At 47.3% G+C, this 15,921-nt stretch overlaps 1 protein-coding gene across 1 annotated transcript; it reads right to left on the bottom strand.

Moving 5' to 3' along the window:
• Window positions 1–1,818: 1,818 nt before the first annotated feature.
• WBSCR16 (Williams-Beuren syndrome chromosome region 16) lies at window positions 1,819–15,827 on the bottom strand. Its single transcript, XM_009866394.1, has 11 exons — window positions 15,795–15,827; window positions 15,029–15,158; window positions 12,455–12,583; window positions 11,510–11,576; window positions 10,330–10,381; window positions 8,570–8,654; window positions 7,883–8,064; window positions 6,403–6,487; window positions 5,185–5,358; window positions 3,469–3,554; window positions 1,819–1,896 (listed from the first exon to the last, which is right to left on the bottom strand). The coding sequence occupies exons 1-11, from the start codon at window positions 15,825–15,827 to the stop codon at window positions 1,819–1,821; spliced, it is 1,101 nt and encodes a 366-aa protein (XP_009864696.1).
• Between the last annotated feature and the right edge of the window lie 94 nt (window positions 15,828–15,921).

Genomic DNA, 15,921 nt, shown 5'->3' with positions numbered 1-15,921 from the left:
CTGCTGATGGGAGGGGTGACAGTGGGCACCCAGCCAAGGCCAACCCCACTGCCATGACCGAAGCACGGGGCAGCGATGGGGGCTGCAGGCCCTCGTTCCCATCAAGCAGCAGGTCTGATGCCCACAGCTGCTGCAAACAACCCACACCCCCCCCCAAACCCCCCATTAAGCTGTACAACACTTCCATTCAAGGCTAAAGACCTTGCTGGCATCTAATTAACACACAGCTTTTGCAATTTATAGCACAGCAAGACTGCAACACCAACAAGGACAATGACACGGCCTTAATTCTCTTCCCAGCTCTGCAGAAGGCCCAGCCCCGAGCTGCAGCAGGGACGTTGTGAAGGAGCGTGGCTAAGCACCTGCAGTGCTCCGCCAACAGCAACAGCCACAGAGGGAATTATCTGCAACACCTTTCTCACCAGAGCTTTGTATTTGTTTGCAATGCTTTAATAAGCTTCCTTATGTTAAAAGGACACAGCTGCTCCTACGAGGGCACCAAGACATGTTGGGGCAGCTCAAGGTGCCAGAGTCACACACAGCATAAAGTAGAGATTAAGGCTAACTTAATGGGAAGTCACAGCAGTGAAAGTCTGCCGCCAATTAGTGGCAGCTTTCTGCTTCTGCTTCAGCCCAGCCCAGCGGTACCAGACACACAGGACGGTAATAACGACTGGTCTCCATGTCTCTGTGCAGTTTCACCTTTCCTGTGTTTTATGCAAAGCCCTTCAAGATTGACCTCATCCAGGCAGTTGAACTCCCCCGACTTCTGGTAATTACACAACACATCTGATACAGAACTTCAGCTAATGGAGCTAAAATGGGAGTGTGCAATGTCCCCTGTGGTCACAGACACTGGGCCTGCCTCCAAGGGCACCGGTCCTGCAGGTGCAGGGGGGTCTCAGCTGACAGAAGAGGGTCCCTGTCACATCCCCGTAAACCAAAATGCTGAAGTTTAGCCACAGAGCGCAAGGGAGAGCAGCTCATGTGTGAGGTGAAGCTCAAGAACACACCCATTATGACTGATACACTTTATATATAATCACTTCATTAAAAACACATAAGCTTGGATTTTGCCAAAATAATTTACTCAGTAGAAATAACTCACGCAGATGGAAACCACGTAACTCTGCCTAATGTTTGGAGTATTTCACAGGTGAGTTTCCCACACATCAGTGCAAGATTTGGGAAGTACATAGAGCTGCTGCATCCCCTTCTCCATCAGCTCACTGTGTCCTAAATGCGCTCACCACAACTTCTCTGCCAAGCAGGTACGGAGAAACGAGGCTCCGTTTCTTGCCCACTGAGACTCCTTCCCTGGGCAGGCACTGCCGAAAAGCCTGGCTCATTGAAACGGGCTCTCTGGGACCAAGAGCCAGCATAGCCCTGAAGAGTGCAGAGACTCTCCTTCCCCTGAGATGTAGCTTGGCTCGGCCCAACACTGACACGCCAGAGCTGGTGACAGGGAAAATGTCCCTAAGTGAAACGTCTTGTGCTACAGATTTCATCTCATGCCAGTCTTCGCTATCCCCAGGCACAGAGGGACGCACCAGCTGTGGGCTGGGGCTCAGACTCTCTGGGGGCTCACCATGAACCCGACAGAGCACTCCCTGCGTTTCCACTCTCCTCAGGGAATGTACTTCCAGCCAGGCTGCAGCATTTCAACGAGGCAGATGACAACACGCCCAGGCGTTGCTACGGCCATTTCTGCTCACAGTCACTTCTGGTTTGGCTTCACGGAATGAGTCTTCCCTTCCAGGAAGCTCATCATGAAATCTCCTCGTCTTCTTAGCACAGTGCTGAGGCCCAGCAACGGTACTAGGTAAAAGACTTAACCATGCTGACCGTGTGATCGACTCCACACGCAACATCCACCACCTGCCCGGGTACGGTCACCTGGATCAGACACACAAGAGCAGATTATTTCTCAAGCTGGTACCCTGCACCTGGCGTTGCCTATTTCTCTCCCCCTTCTGCTTAACATGCCAGTTGGTTTCACAGGTACCAATGAAAGGGCCAGCTTGAAAACCCAGAGAAAGCAAGACTGAGCACCAGACACGCTTGTGCATCGAGCTGTGAAACGCTCCCCCTTCTCCCTTCACAGAAGCCTTTGGAAGGACAGAAAGAGCGGGCTCGCGAGCCTGCAGCCTCAGCCCATCTGTTCGGCAGCAGAAACAGCACGACCGAACGGAGCGTCATCCAGACAGCAGGACGAGGAGCTGCCCAAGCACCGCAAGGATTTGCCTCTTCTCTCATTGGCAAGGACCGGAACGAGCCAAAAGCTCGACTCGGCCTAAGGCAGTTTTCGCTTTGATGCTGAGCAGACCCAGCTCATCACTGGCGTAGTTACAGCTCCGCCACTCACACCTGACCTCAAACGCAGAGGCTACAAACCCAAGTGTTTCCTTAGAGCTAGGGGAGAGGACAGACGGGTAGTTCCAGGGCAGGAGGTCACAGAGGATCCTGCTAACTGTGCTCGCTTTGCTGCACTGTCTGGGCAGTGTCAGGAGGGGGCTGGCTGGCACAACCTGCTCTGTCCACACGTGGGGAAACCTGGTCATGCCCTGTTCAAGGAGTTCAGAAACTCCACTGAGCCACAGCACTGGGGTTTTAGGCAAATGCCCCAGGGTTGGTCTTTTTTTGTTCATTTTTAGGAGGAGAAAGCATGCTAAAGAAACACATCCACCACAAGTTCAGGCACAAAGAAAGGGACTCCAGGGTGGTCCCACTGATTGCCTCCCTCCTCTCCTACTTGGCCTTCATGGAGACCGGGAACATCTGTTAGGCTGAGTGCTGAACTCCAGAGCCAAAGACTCCTCCACACCCCCAGAGTCTGGCTCTCAGACCCACGTGAGAAGGGAGTGGAACTGGAAGTGTTGCGAAACAGCCAGGAAAACAGTTCAGTGACTAAGGATCTCCTACTGGAATGACACACTCAGCCCAGCGACCCACCGCCATGGCTGCTTGACTTGGCAGAGGAGCAGGGGAAGGACGCCCACTGCTACGTGGGTCTGCTGCCACTACAGGCCGACCACCACGGCCAAGATGTTCGCCTCATTTAGACATGTGATGCAAGTCCTTTAGGTCACAGAAAACCAATACTGGGGGGTTTCTCTCCCAGCTCCTACAAAAGGTAGAATGAGGAGGGAGAGACAGTAGGGGCTGGCAGGCAGGAGAAGGTGGACACGGAGGAGACAACCATTCAGGTTTGATGGTACAGGATTGGCTGTTGCTTTGGGATCTGAAGTTCCAAATACTGAAATATCAGACTAAAAATTTACTGAGTACCTCCAGCCCTAAGCAGGCTCTGGAAGGATCTCTGCAAATCAAAGCAGCTCTACAGACATCTTAGGCTTCCACTTCTTTCAAAATTACTCAACAAAACTACACAGCAAATGGTGTTTCTTGCCCTGAGGGTAACAGAATAGCTAAACAAGATATTATTGGTCTTAATACTACCATCCTTACCCTCCACGGGAAATACTGGTCTTCCATTCTTCCAGTTCCAAGGCACCCTCTTAGATTCTTGCCCCACACAAACAGTTCTCCTCTGTCTATACAGGGAGGGAAAAAAAAAAAGAATAAAAAGAAAAAAAGAGAACAAAGTCATTAAAAAGGAAGAATTCTATCTGTGATGCTGGCAAGTGTGGCTAGAGTGCTTCTGGGAGCACAAAGGGTTATACACGCAGTATGAAAGCCCTCGAGTTTAGTTCCAGTTACAATAAATGCACTTGTGGTTGGGGAAAATGATGCCTAATGAGCAGGACAAGCAGCAAGTTCTGGGCACGAGTCTTTGCCTCCCCCTCTCACAGCTCTTGCTTTGGAATTTTATTTGAAGAAAGAGTAGAGCAGAAGAGATTCCAGGGAACCTTTGGAGAAGGCTCCAGGGTGACCAGACAGCAGCCTTCCAATACATAAAAGGGGCCTACAGGAAAACTGGACAAGGGCTTTCTACAAGGGCCTGTAGTGATAGGACAAGGGTCAATGGCCTGAAACTGCAAGAGGGTAGATTTAGATTAGATATAAGGAAAAAAATTCTTCACCACAAGAGCGGTGAAGCACTGAAACAGGCTGCCCAAGGAGGCTGCAGGTGCCCCATCCCTGGAGGGGTTCAAGGCCAGGTTGGACGGGGCTTGGAGCAACCTGGGCTGGTGGGAGAGAGGTGTCCCTGCCCATGCAGGGGGTTGGAACGAGATGGTCTTCAAGGTCCCTTCCAACCTGAACCGTTCTGGGATTCTATGAATCACTTGTAATGAAGCAAATAATTTGTGCTGGAAGTTAGAAAAGTACATCTGATCCACACCAGCAAACTGGGTAAGTGAGGCAGCGAAATCCGTCCCGAGCCATCACCAGGCGCCTGGTTATGCAGCTCCCTGGCAGAAGTGATTTTGTAATGACAAGGAAAAACTTGTGTCCAACCGAGCTGGAGACTTTTAAGCTCCACAGCAAAAGATGCAGATCTCAGAAGCGTTCAGATCAGCCCCACAGCAGACACAACCAAACCACGATCTATAACCAAGTACAATTTAATGAGAACAGTTTCTAAAGCTTCCGGAACAGCAGGGGGAGAGCAGTGACCAGCACCCTGTACCCAGGCAGCCACCGCTGCGCACACCGCATCCCAAGAAGGACCAAGTGCTTTTCCTTAGTAAACTGTTACTGTCACTGCCAAGTACATGGGTTTTCTGTGCTGCTGCCCTCTGCTGCCCATTTTTAAATTACTTTCAAATTCAAAGCCCCTCCAAAGCTGGTACCAAGTAGAGGGTGTCCATACTGATGTATCGTACCCTTCACATCAGAAATATGTAGGTCTTCCCGCTTCAGCTTGCTAACTCCATCGGTCAGAAGAGCCAAGGAACCCTGACATTTAGCTCCAGTTTAGACTCTGGTTTAGTTTGTTCCTTTATCCCATAAGTTCCTGCTGCTTCTAAAGTGCAACTGATTAACTGATTCCACACAAATAATTAAGAAACTTTCCTAGGTTTCCTGTTTGAGACTTTTTTGTTTGCTTTAAAAGAGTAACACTTTATTAATTCAAGCATAAGTTAGAAACCATGCTGACACCTGCAAACATGCTGCCCGCCCCGCCTATTGCATTCCAGTGTGCTTTAAGTTTAAAGACAGTAAAAGATGCCAGTAACATGGCAACATGAATTCTCCGTGACAGCAGGACCAGAAACTTACTTGTAAGTGCCGCAAAGTGGCTGAGTCCACAGCGAATATGAGCAACGCGGACGTCCGGATTGAAGTCTGACCAGCCAAAAAGGCTGGGTGGGATCATCTCTGGCACTGCCGTCTCTATTAGGTTTGGTCCTTTCCCAAGAATTCCATATCCCCAGACAAAAACATTTCCTTCTTCTGCAGTGCAATAAGAACACATTCTCTAAGAAAGCCTCCGCTTGTGAAATTCGTGCCATGACCAAGAGTTAATCAAATCCAAAGGGATAGTTTCCTTTCTCCCAGAGCAGTCTAGCACCTCTTAATTATTTAAAATTCATACCCAATGCATTCCTAACCAAACGCCTTCATTCTTTCCTATGCTCTGTCTGCACGCAGATCAAGCTCCACGGGCAAAGCTTTCAAGGGGAAATAACACCAACAGTGCGGGCTGGATAAAATACTTCAACGGACTGATGGGACAGAGGTCGAGTGTTTTATTATCACCGATTTTCCCTTTGAGGAATGGCCAAACGAGCAGCAGGCTCGCCGCTCTGCCTGGCACCCTGCCTTCCCCCAAGGGCCTGAGAAAGGCAGCAGTTGGACACCATGAGACAGAGCAAGTTGCTGGGTCTGCTGGCTCTGCTCCCCTCATGCTGCAAGCTCCCATGTCTTGTCATCGCAACAACCATATCATATATACGAACATCTTCCTCGAGACGACGCTTCGTAATAGTACAACCCTGTCCCTCCCTCCTTTACCCGATGACTTTGAAGCTGTGCTCCCCTGGCCACAAGCAATCCAGAGCAGCGCTCAGTAAGCAGCCCACTGCAGAGTTTACTTGTTCTCAGAACTCTCTACTTTCCAGCCTAGTTTCTCAAAATTTATTTGTCAGATTTATACTGTGTCTGAAGGGCTATTCGTTCTCTCAAATGTCACCTTATTTCCCTCCTATACCCATCTTCATTACAGGCCACACACAGCCTGTTTGCGATCAGCAAATGAAATCAGAACTGCTGGCAGCAACCAGGCTCTTGTTCTAGTTTGCATAAACACAGCAGCACAAACTGGAAGCAACGCTCTGCGGCCAGTGAAAATAACTCCCCATGTACAGGCTGAAACACTTCCCAGCTTTCTCTTTGTAACAGAGGGTACTTTCCTGTTTCCAGTAAACAGGCTGCTTGCTCCACAGTGTTACCACCCACCTTCTGCCCTGGAGAGGATGACTGTAAAAGCGAACTCACCCGTGAGCACAGCGTTGCCAGTCCCACCACACGCAGCCTCCTTTATCTTCCCAATCTTGAACGGCAAATGTCTGGGGACATTCACCTGTAGGAGGTTGCAAGAGAGTTGCTGTGAACTAGACACGCATTTTCAGCTTGTTCTCTAGTTGTGGTTAGAGCTTACGTACGCTGAATTCCAGATACAGACAACCTTTATCGCCTCAGTAACAGAACAAATGCCAAGTCCCAAGTTGAAAAAAACTACATGAAATTCATTAAGGCTGAGAGTAAGGACAAAGTGGAGAAAGTTACCTACTGGAAGGTTTACATGCATGGCAACAAAGCCAGGAATGCTTATTCTCTCCTTATATCCCTGACCCTCTAAGTTAGGCACAATGGAAAAAATCAACAGGTGAGCACAGCTGCAAGTTTTTGCAACTAAAATTTGGCCTGTGGCAGCATTTTTTAACATACTAGGGAAAAAAAAATCACTCAAAGAAAATCACTCTTATTTGGTACAGTTCAAAACAACAGAAACCTACAGGGCTTGACACACGTAAACAGCGGCCTCAGGTTTCACAGATGATATCCAGCTCCACTATTCCACAGCTGGGACTGTACTGTCCTCAAAGCTCCCCCTTTGGCAAATGTGCCATTCACCCATTTTAGACCCCTCGGACCTCCCTCGAGCACCCAGCCGTTACAGCACTGCCCTGCTCACTGCTTCAGGCCTTACTGGTCTCAGTTACTGCCCTACGTTAAGGACACATCAGGAGAGGCACAGGAAACAAAAGAACCTGTTTTACTAAAGCCATATGAATGCAATTGTCTGTCCTCAGCCTTCTACCAAGCACAGCCTCCGTACTAATTGATTCCCTGACTTCGTTTCCTAACTACCTGTAAGGGGAGACCACCTGCCTAACTACCTCGGTACTGCAATACCAAGTGTCAAGTCAGCACTGTATTTTTGCCTCACGTAAATTTGCTCCAAAAACTCTGAGATACGTGAATGTGTTTAAGACTGAGCTATAAACCTGTTCACCAACATGAGAGTTGACTGGAGGGGACTTCCCAGGGTCATCTGGTCTGGCACCCTGCTCAAAGCAGGGCCACTCAAAATTCTAGATTAGCCAGCGAAAAGACTAAATCCTGTCCCAAAACCAGCACAGGCACTCGAGCTGGACCTCAGTTTGGTGTGAAGTCCATGGCACAGAGAGAGGAGAATACAGGGTGTACTCTTGTAACACACTAACAAACCAGGGTGAGGTGACACGAGCCTTTGCCTATCAACAGCTGGGTAACCTCCTGCCCTAAAGCTATACAAAACACTTCAGACAGGTTGGTCTTGTGAGAATAGGTAAAACCAGCCTGCTAGTGGTGCTAGTTTATACTGATTTATACTGCTGGAAAAAGAACCCAGAGCAGGGAGAAGTGTGTCATTTTTAACTCTGCGCAGCAGCTGAACCGAAACATGTGAAAACACGCCCCAAGGCCAACTGACCTGCGTGGTTTCTGTGACAGATGCCAACTGCAAGTATTCTGAATTTCCCCAACCAAAGACATCTCCTTCATCTGAAACAGCTAGACAGCAGTCCCCATAGGAAGAGACCTGGACAATGTTTACTCCAGCAATGTCACCTCGTAGCTTCGTGGGAACACTGGTGATGTTGTAGTGCCCAAGACCTGGAAGGAAAAAAGTAGAGAGAGATGATAAAGAATATTTTTCCAGACATACTTTTAACACTTACGTAGAACCACTTATGTCATGTTATAACCCAATCGCCCTTCCTCTGAAATAAATCTTTCTGTCCTTCTCTCTTAACTACCAGCTTCAGTGGACAAGCAGCCACAAACAAAGCGAAACAGACCCTGAAACAAGAATCAGGAAGGCAAAGCCTGCACAGAAGCAGGGAGCTAACCTTCCTGTGCCACTTCCACATCCCCTCACAAGCCTCAAAGAGCTGATACGTTCTCCTCAGACTGCATGCCTCGATTACCAGCATGACATCCTAAAGATCCTCTAAAAATGAACTGCTTTGTGTCAGTTTGGGAACACAAGAGCACTGAGAACATCTGCACACAGCTGGAAACACATCAGGTCCTTTCTGTCCGAACATACATCACGAGCTCTGAATTAGGACAGCTTTTCTGTATCATCAACTCACCCAAATGCGAGCTGAGCTCCTACCTGTTTGTCCATCAGCTCCCCACCCACACGCATAGATGGCACCTTTCTTGGTTCTGAACAGACTGTGGTCCTGCCCACACACCACCTGCACACAAACAAAAAGTCAGAGCTGATCAGGAAAGGTCACGCCTTCAGAATGGATTTAACAAAGCACTACTGGCAGGTAAACAGAGCACTGACCCTCTACAACATCCAGCAACTCAGATTTTGACTTTTCTTTCCCCACCAAGTGGGTCTGCAGACAGGCAAGGCTCAGAACTGCACGATACAGAAAACAGAGGCATTTTCTTGTGGAAAGTGAAGCTGCAGTTGATTTGTTCCAAGATCCAAAACAAGGCCTAGTTAGCAGAAAGTTTGATTCAACAGTACTACACAATAAAACAGCAAAGAGTGAGTAAGAGAACTCCCTTCCCAGACTGCTACCACATGGCTCTCAGTGCCAGCGACAAACTGTTATTGATTCCTTGCCATGTAAGTGCTCTAGGAACACATGTGTTCTCAAATCAACATTTATGTTGAACTAGCAATCATGTCTGCCACAGGCTTGGCATGAACTAGAGACAAGATCTTCAAAAGCAGACATTAAAAATTAGCCAAAGATTAAAGGGATTTAATCCACAAGTTAAGAGAGTGATTACCAAGAATACTGAGCACATAATCAAAGTACAAAACTAATATGTTTGCACAACTACTCAAGTCCCTTAAAAAAAATAAAATCATGACCAATCTGAGCAGAAGCCTAATTCAAAACATCATGAGGATGTAACACAGCATACTCTCTCATCACGAAGGCCTAAATGAATGAGCCCTGCTTTCTAGAATGCTGCGTGGAACAGGAGCACTGTTTGCCCACAGAGTGCTGCTCCAACGGCGCAGACGTACCAGTGAGCTGCTCCCGTACCTGGAAACACTGCCTGGGGAAATGCTGCCTAGTGTAAAGTGCACAGTCTCACAGCTCACTTTGAAACCGGGAAGATAAAACTCAAAATAAAACAGTTCTCAAGTGATATAAAAGTGACAAAGAGGAACAAGAAATCAGGACAGGAAGAGACGAGGTGTCAGAACGACCTCTCTGCCGTGCAGGTGTCACCCAGAGCTGAGCAAACAAGTTCAGACCCTGCGCTGCCAGTTGCAACTGCTCTGCAGGGGCACAGCGCAAACTGCCACCCCGTGCTTTTTATAAGCATCCATATAATAGATTGCCTTGTCATTTCAAAGAGCTTCAACCAAATGATTTGCATAACAATATATTTTTTTTCTTTTCATTACAGAATCACAGACTGCTTGAGTTTGGAAGGAACCTCTGAAAGTCATCTCCACAGCAGGGGCAGGCTGCTGGCTCATGGTTACCTTGGTGTTCACCAGGAGCGTCAGGGTCTTTTCCACAGAGCTGCCTCCCAGCCAGTCAGCCCCAAGTGTCTGGGGCTGTTCCTCCCCTGGGGCAGGACTCTGCTCTTCCCCTTGCCAACCTTCACTAAGTTCAAGCCAGCCCACTTCTCCAGGCCCAGGACAGTAGCACCACACTCTGGTCTATCAGCCACTCCTCCCAGTTTTATGTTCTCTGCAAACTTGCAGAGTCTACACTCTGTCCCATCACCGACACCATTAGTGGAAACATTAAACAGGATTGGATCCAGTAGTGACCCCGGGGTACAGGACTAGTTTCTGGCATTCAACTAGTCTTCGTGCCACCCTCTGGGCTCAGTTGTTCAGCCTGTGTTCAATCCACCTTCAGAGCCCAGTTCAGATGATCCTCTTACCTGGACAATTCTGCTGTCAAACTCCTTCAGCTGATGAATGAGATGGCTTTCACTGGACACCACCAAACAACCACCGAGAAGAGAAAAGGCAACACAAGAGGATTTCAGAGGACTGCAACTAAAAGTCCTGAAGGTAGACCTGCCTTTACTGAAAAGCACTGTGTTATTTTAAGAAGAGAGGAGATTCTTTCACGTGTCCTCTTACCTATTCAAAGAGCATAGCTCCACTGGAAAATTACTGCACATAGGAAGAAAGCAATTTTGTATTCTCTTATTTAAGAAGTTAAGAAACTGTCACTTTTAATATAACCTCTCCCGGGAACCGGGGGTGGGAGCAATTCTCAAACACATTCCCTAGTCTAGGAGGATCACAGACACTAGATAATACTGCAGCACCTACACAAACACTACACTTAACCACCGATTAACCACATATCCCAGAACACAGACAGCGCACTGTTAGCATCCATGTTGTCATTCTTTCACAAAAACAGGAATTCTGAACAAACCAATGACTAACTTCCAGTACGGAGGCGAAAAAAAGCTGCCTAAATCACAGCTATTTTTCTTAAACTCTACAGGGCAAGTTTTGTGGACCACAGAGAAAGTGATGAGCAAGTTCTCTTCTAGTCTATGCCAGGGTATCAGTAACTCTCAACATATTCCCATCACCTGCTTACATCACTACTATCTTAAAGAGAATTTTGAGAATATGCTTCACTGTGGCCCACAAAGAGCCTGTAAAAGAAAACCACTATGGATTCAAAGCCAGTTACAGCAAAGAGATTCACCAAAAGGATGCTGTTTCCATCAGTAAATGATGAAAGAAGCACCCTCAGAAATGGCACTTGCACTCAGAGAATGGCCGACTACCAACACCACCCACCTCACTCAGTTTCTGGAGGCTGGGTTTTCTCGCTACGCCCTGTGAAAGCTGTCATGTGCTGACATCTCTCTGCCTTTTGTGGATGTGGTCAGAAGACAGCCAGCGCCCAGCCTGGCTGAAGAGCCAGGCCGCTTATACGATGCCTGTGGCATAAAAGCCTGTTCTCAGACTCCTTAATCTTAAATGGCATCCTCAAGCTACCGGATTTTTCCCACCTCCAGGCTTTTCTGCAGGGTTGTTTTGACACAATTATGTTTCTAACGTAAAGGAAGTTCAGGATCTTTGGATTCTCACCTGTAAGTTTCATCTTCAACAACCTTCCGGCCACACTGTCCATAAGAATTGTTCCCCATTGTGAAAACTGAAAAACAACAGTAAAATGCACTAGTTTTATTACTGTCCAATCCCCAAAAGCCTCTTTTCAGGCACACAAAATACCTCCACACAGTGCTCTGTCTGAAAGGTCGAACACAGATACTGTAAAAATTGCCATAAGCTTTCTTCAAACCAAGTCCACTTAAATTCAAGTGACTGAATCCCTTTTTGTCAACACCACCCCAGCGCTATTGCTGCAGGCGCAGCAGCAGTACCTGGAGCCCACTGGCTTTTTTTCAGTAATTGCCTCGTTCATCCCGCCGTTGCCAAGGAGACTCAGAAATAGATCAGCATTCCCACAGGAGCGTTACATCAACCTGCCAACCAGCTCCCCCACTGATAAGCAGCGCCGGATCGCTCAGCGCAGCGCCGAAGCCACCGCGCCAGAGAATTCCCAGAGACACGGTGAGCCAATTCACAGACAGGATCTCCGGCGTAAAGGCCTATTAATTAATCGCTTTTATAAATGTAGCACTCTGGGGCTTCAAGGGGAAGGTAATACAGGAGTATTGGCATAGCCATCCAAAAGGGAATTCGAAAACATGTCTGACCGGACAAGACAAATAGGCTACACTTAAACAAGGCCTGGGGCTACATAAACAAATCGTATTTTGCAAGATTTGTAGTGAAAAAGCTTCCAACACGTTTATAGCTTGAGCCAAGCGGAGCTCAAGGCACGTTTATCAACTTAAGGCTCTCCCTCACAGGAGCAGTCCCAAAAAGGCCAACAGTTACCTGCACCACATTTACAGTGCAGACAGCACAGCTGCGGTCTGGTTCTGGAGGACAGAAGAGAATCTTTTTTGGAGCTTTTATAAAAGCATAGTCAGGCATTCCTTGCCAGCAGCACAAGTGATACCGTACCTCCTTCGCTGTCTGTCAGGATCAGGGAATGGGCTCTCCCACAGGACACCTGCAAGACTCGAGTCTGTTGCGGCTTCTCCAGTGGTAACGGAATCGGAGATGGTTCCAAGACATATTCATAGCCCTTCACTTAAGGAAAAGAGAGAAACTTAAAAAGTCAGTAGCTTCTACAGAGCAAAGTCGTCATACATTTGCCAACGTACATACACACTGTCACTTGTGTTCTGTTACAAAAGCAGATCTATTTCAGAAAAGCCACAGCAGAAGGCTGACTGGGATTCCCTGGGGGGCAAGGGGAAGTCAGAAGCAACAGGGATGGCTGAAGCCAGTAATCACTGCCTAAACAACCCCCCACACCTAGAGGCTGAATGTGATTAAGGCTTCAGGTGGCCAGAACTGAGAATCTGAGGCTTTCGCCCTAAGTTCCACCACCTTAGTGAATAAGGCTGGATTACTAGAGAGCTTAACACTAAGCACAAATTAAGTGCCCTGTGCAACGAGGGATATTGCAAACAAGGTACAAGAGCAGCAGTCACAAAGGGACAGCATGTAAGGTGAACAAAAAGAATCTTACAGCTTTGTCTTTAAACAACAGTAGATTAAAGGCCCTTTCAGAAAAAAAGGAAAGCAAGAAACATCAGCTAGCCTGGCTCCATAGGGGATAAGAGATCTAACATATATGAAAGAAAATGACAGGCTGTACTAGAAAAAGATAACTTAGTAACTTGAAGAATATGTAATCAGGTACAGTCAACTGGGAATAACAAAGGGGGAAAAAAAGAACAGCAAAACATAAATCAGTACCAAGGAAAAAGGTTAAGGGGAGATAAAAAGCTTTGATATCAAAGAAAGCCACTGTAACAAGTGAAATCAAATCTCAGAGGTCCCAAAGCAGTATTCTGCTCACACACAGCAGTGCTTTAACTGGTTCTCACTGCGTTCAGGTAAAAACAAAGCAAAAAAACCCAGAAAAACCTACACATACCCTTTGACAGTAAGACACTACCTGACACAACTACAGGCATCACAGCTGGCTGTGGGCAAACGGAGGGAGTCTGCCACGGAACATGGCAGGAACTGGAAGGCAGTGAAGTTTGTGTGTGTCTAGAGAGATGTGGAAATCACAAAGCAAACAGCCTTCTCCTCTCTCCCTGATCCTTCCAGCACAGCAACACAGGCTACTGGGGTCTGTGGTAACCATCACTGATACCTGAGGGGTTTTGAAGACATGAGGTAACGGGGTGGCTAAGGAAGAGGAGGATGAGAGTAAAATATCAGTAGTTTAGCTTAGAAACAGCTGCAGTTAGAGGATGAAATACGTCCCTCTACAAGTGAGAAGGCTGTTAATCACCCTGGAAATGAAGCATACAGGGACACAGCGTTGAAACTAGTGGGTACCGAAGTAAGTTTGCAAAACTGAGTAATGAGCAGCACCTCCAACGGGAAACTTGTCTGTGGGAAGTTAAGTACGGAGCAGTAGCAATCTTACCGCTCTTTCAGGGCATCCTACCAAACACGGAACGCTCTTTTACTCCGAAGGGCTTGAACTGCAAAACTATTTAACCTATTTCCAGGTTCTCTGACAAAAGCAATGCACAGGCCAGATGAAAATCAAGAAAATGACAAGACAATCCTGAGACACCAGCACATGCAGAACAACGAGTAAAAGCTAAAACTCTGAAAGCAGACGTGAGGGGAGGCTTCTGCGGACCCTCTGCCCAGCAGCTGCTGGTCAAGCCTACCCCCTCGCTCTGTTACACACCCCTGGAAGCCCACAGCAGCACCACTGCACGCCTCGGCAACCTCTTCTGCTTCTCCACAAAGTTTAATCTTTGGCCCGTGTCAGATGCACCACGCTGCAATGGACTGTGCTCTCACACACTACAAAGGGGAAAATCGCTTTTAACATGGTTTTCCCCAGCTGTTTGTGGGGGGATGTTGTCAAACAGCTAGAGACAGCCCTTCTGTAAGAGAAGTAAATGCGAGTTTTTCGCATCTGTCTTAGGTGGGAAGTGGCAACGTTCTGCACAGAAATCGTCACCTTAAATGTGTCTGAGCGCCTAGTATAAGACAGAATGACATGGTTTTCCTTCAAACTGTAATTCGGTATCAAAATAAAAAGCAGAGCTTCACAAAAGTAATTCCACTGACTGTATAAAAAGATCTGTGTGGGAAATAAAATTAGTTTATAGGTGTAAAGGCAACATAAGTGAGCCAAAACTGCTTTATTAACTAGGCCACTACGTTGTTTATTATCAAACTAGAGAGATTCAAAGCAACACTCTAACCAACACACACACACATTTTCTGCAGAATAAATGGTCACTTAGATTTTAGTTACATCCAGGCAAGAAAGTAAACGCAGTGCACAGGGTAGACACACACCTGGGCCAGTTGTAAAGCACACCACAAGTAAGTTCCAAAAATAAAAAGGGAGAAAAAAATAAAAGCAGAGCCCCACACTCTGCATTAAAGCCTCCTGGACACTTTTCCTGCCTTCTGGGGTGAAGTTTCCCACAACACGGGTATCCTGTAGTGCTGCCCTGTAAGTCTTTAAACGATGTCAATCCTTACTTCGATCCCTTCTGCTTCTCTGGAATCCAAGCTGGGAATCCTTGTTCAGGCCCATGCCCCACACTTTGGTGATGTCTTTGGTATTAGAAGCCAGCAGTGTGAATCCATAACCGCAGGCAGCAGAGGATATCTTTGAAGACAAACAAACCCCACACCACGCAGTTATAAACCACGGCTTAGAAAAACAAGCTTCACCCCATGCTATTTATCCAGCAGCGTTCATCCCTCACTAAGTTGTATCTAAATTCATGGTACGTGAGGTCTTTGCAAAAACGATCAGAAGCACAATGCTGCCTTAGGGTTTTGGTTTTGTGTACATACAGCTTTATTTTTGTTTTACTCTGGACCCATCCAAACACCGCAGGAAGACCTATGTGCCACCCTGCAAAAGCAGTAGATTAAAAAAACCCAACAAACCACAACACACACGAAGGGATACTAAGGGCGTATGGTACGTGAGGTCTTTGCAAAAACGATCAGAAGCACAATGCTGCCTTAGGGTTTTGGTTTTGTGTACATACAGCTTTATTTTTGTTTTACTCTGGACCCATCCAAACACCGCAGGAAGACCTATGTGCCACCCTGCAAAAGCAGTAGATTAAAAAAACCCAACAAACCACAACACACACGAAGGGATACTAAGGGCGTAAGGTTCCCCTGCCAAAAACAAAAACAAAAACAACAAAAAAAAAACTCAAAAAACCAAAACAGTATAGAATCATAGAATCCTAGAATTGTCAGGGTTGGAAGGGACCTTAAAGCTCACCTGGTTCCAAAACCCCGCCATGGGCAGGGACATCCCCACGAGATCAGGCTGCCCAGAGCCCCGTCCAGCCTGGCCTGAAAAACTCCCAGGGATGGGGCTGCCACCCCCCCTCTGGGCAACCTGGTCC

The sequence above is a fragment of the Apaloderma vittatum genome, unplaced genomic scaffold (genome assembly GCF_000703405.1).
Source record: "Apaloderma vittatum isolate BGI_N311 unplaced genomic scaffold, ASM70340v1 scaffold13820, whole genome shotgun sequence".
In the NCBI taxonomy this organism is placed as follows: domain Eukaryota; kingdom Metazoa; phylum Chordata; class Aves; order Trogoniformes; family Trogonidae; genus Apaloderma; species Apaloderma vittatum.
This window is presented reverse-complemented; position numbering and strand designations above follow the sequence as displayed.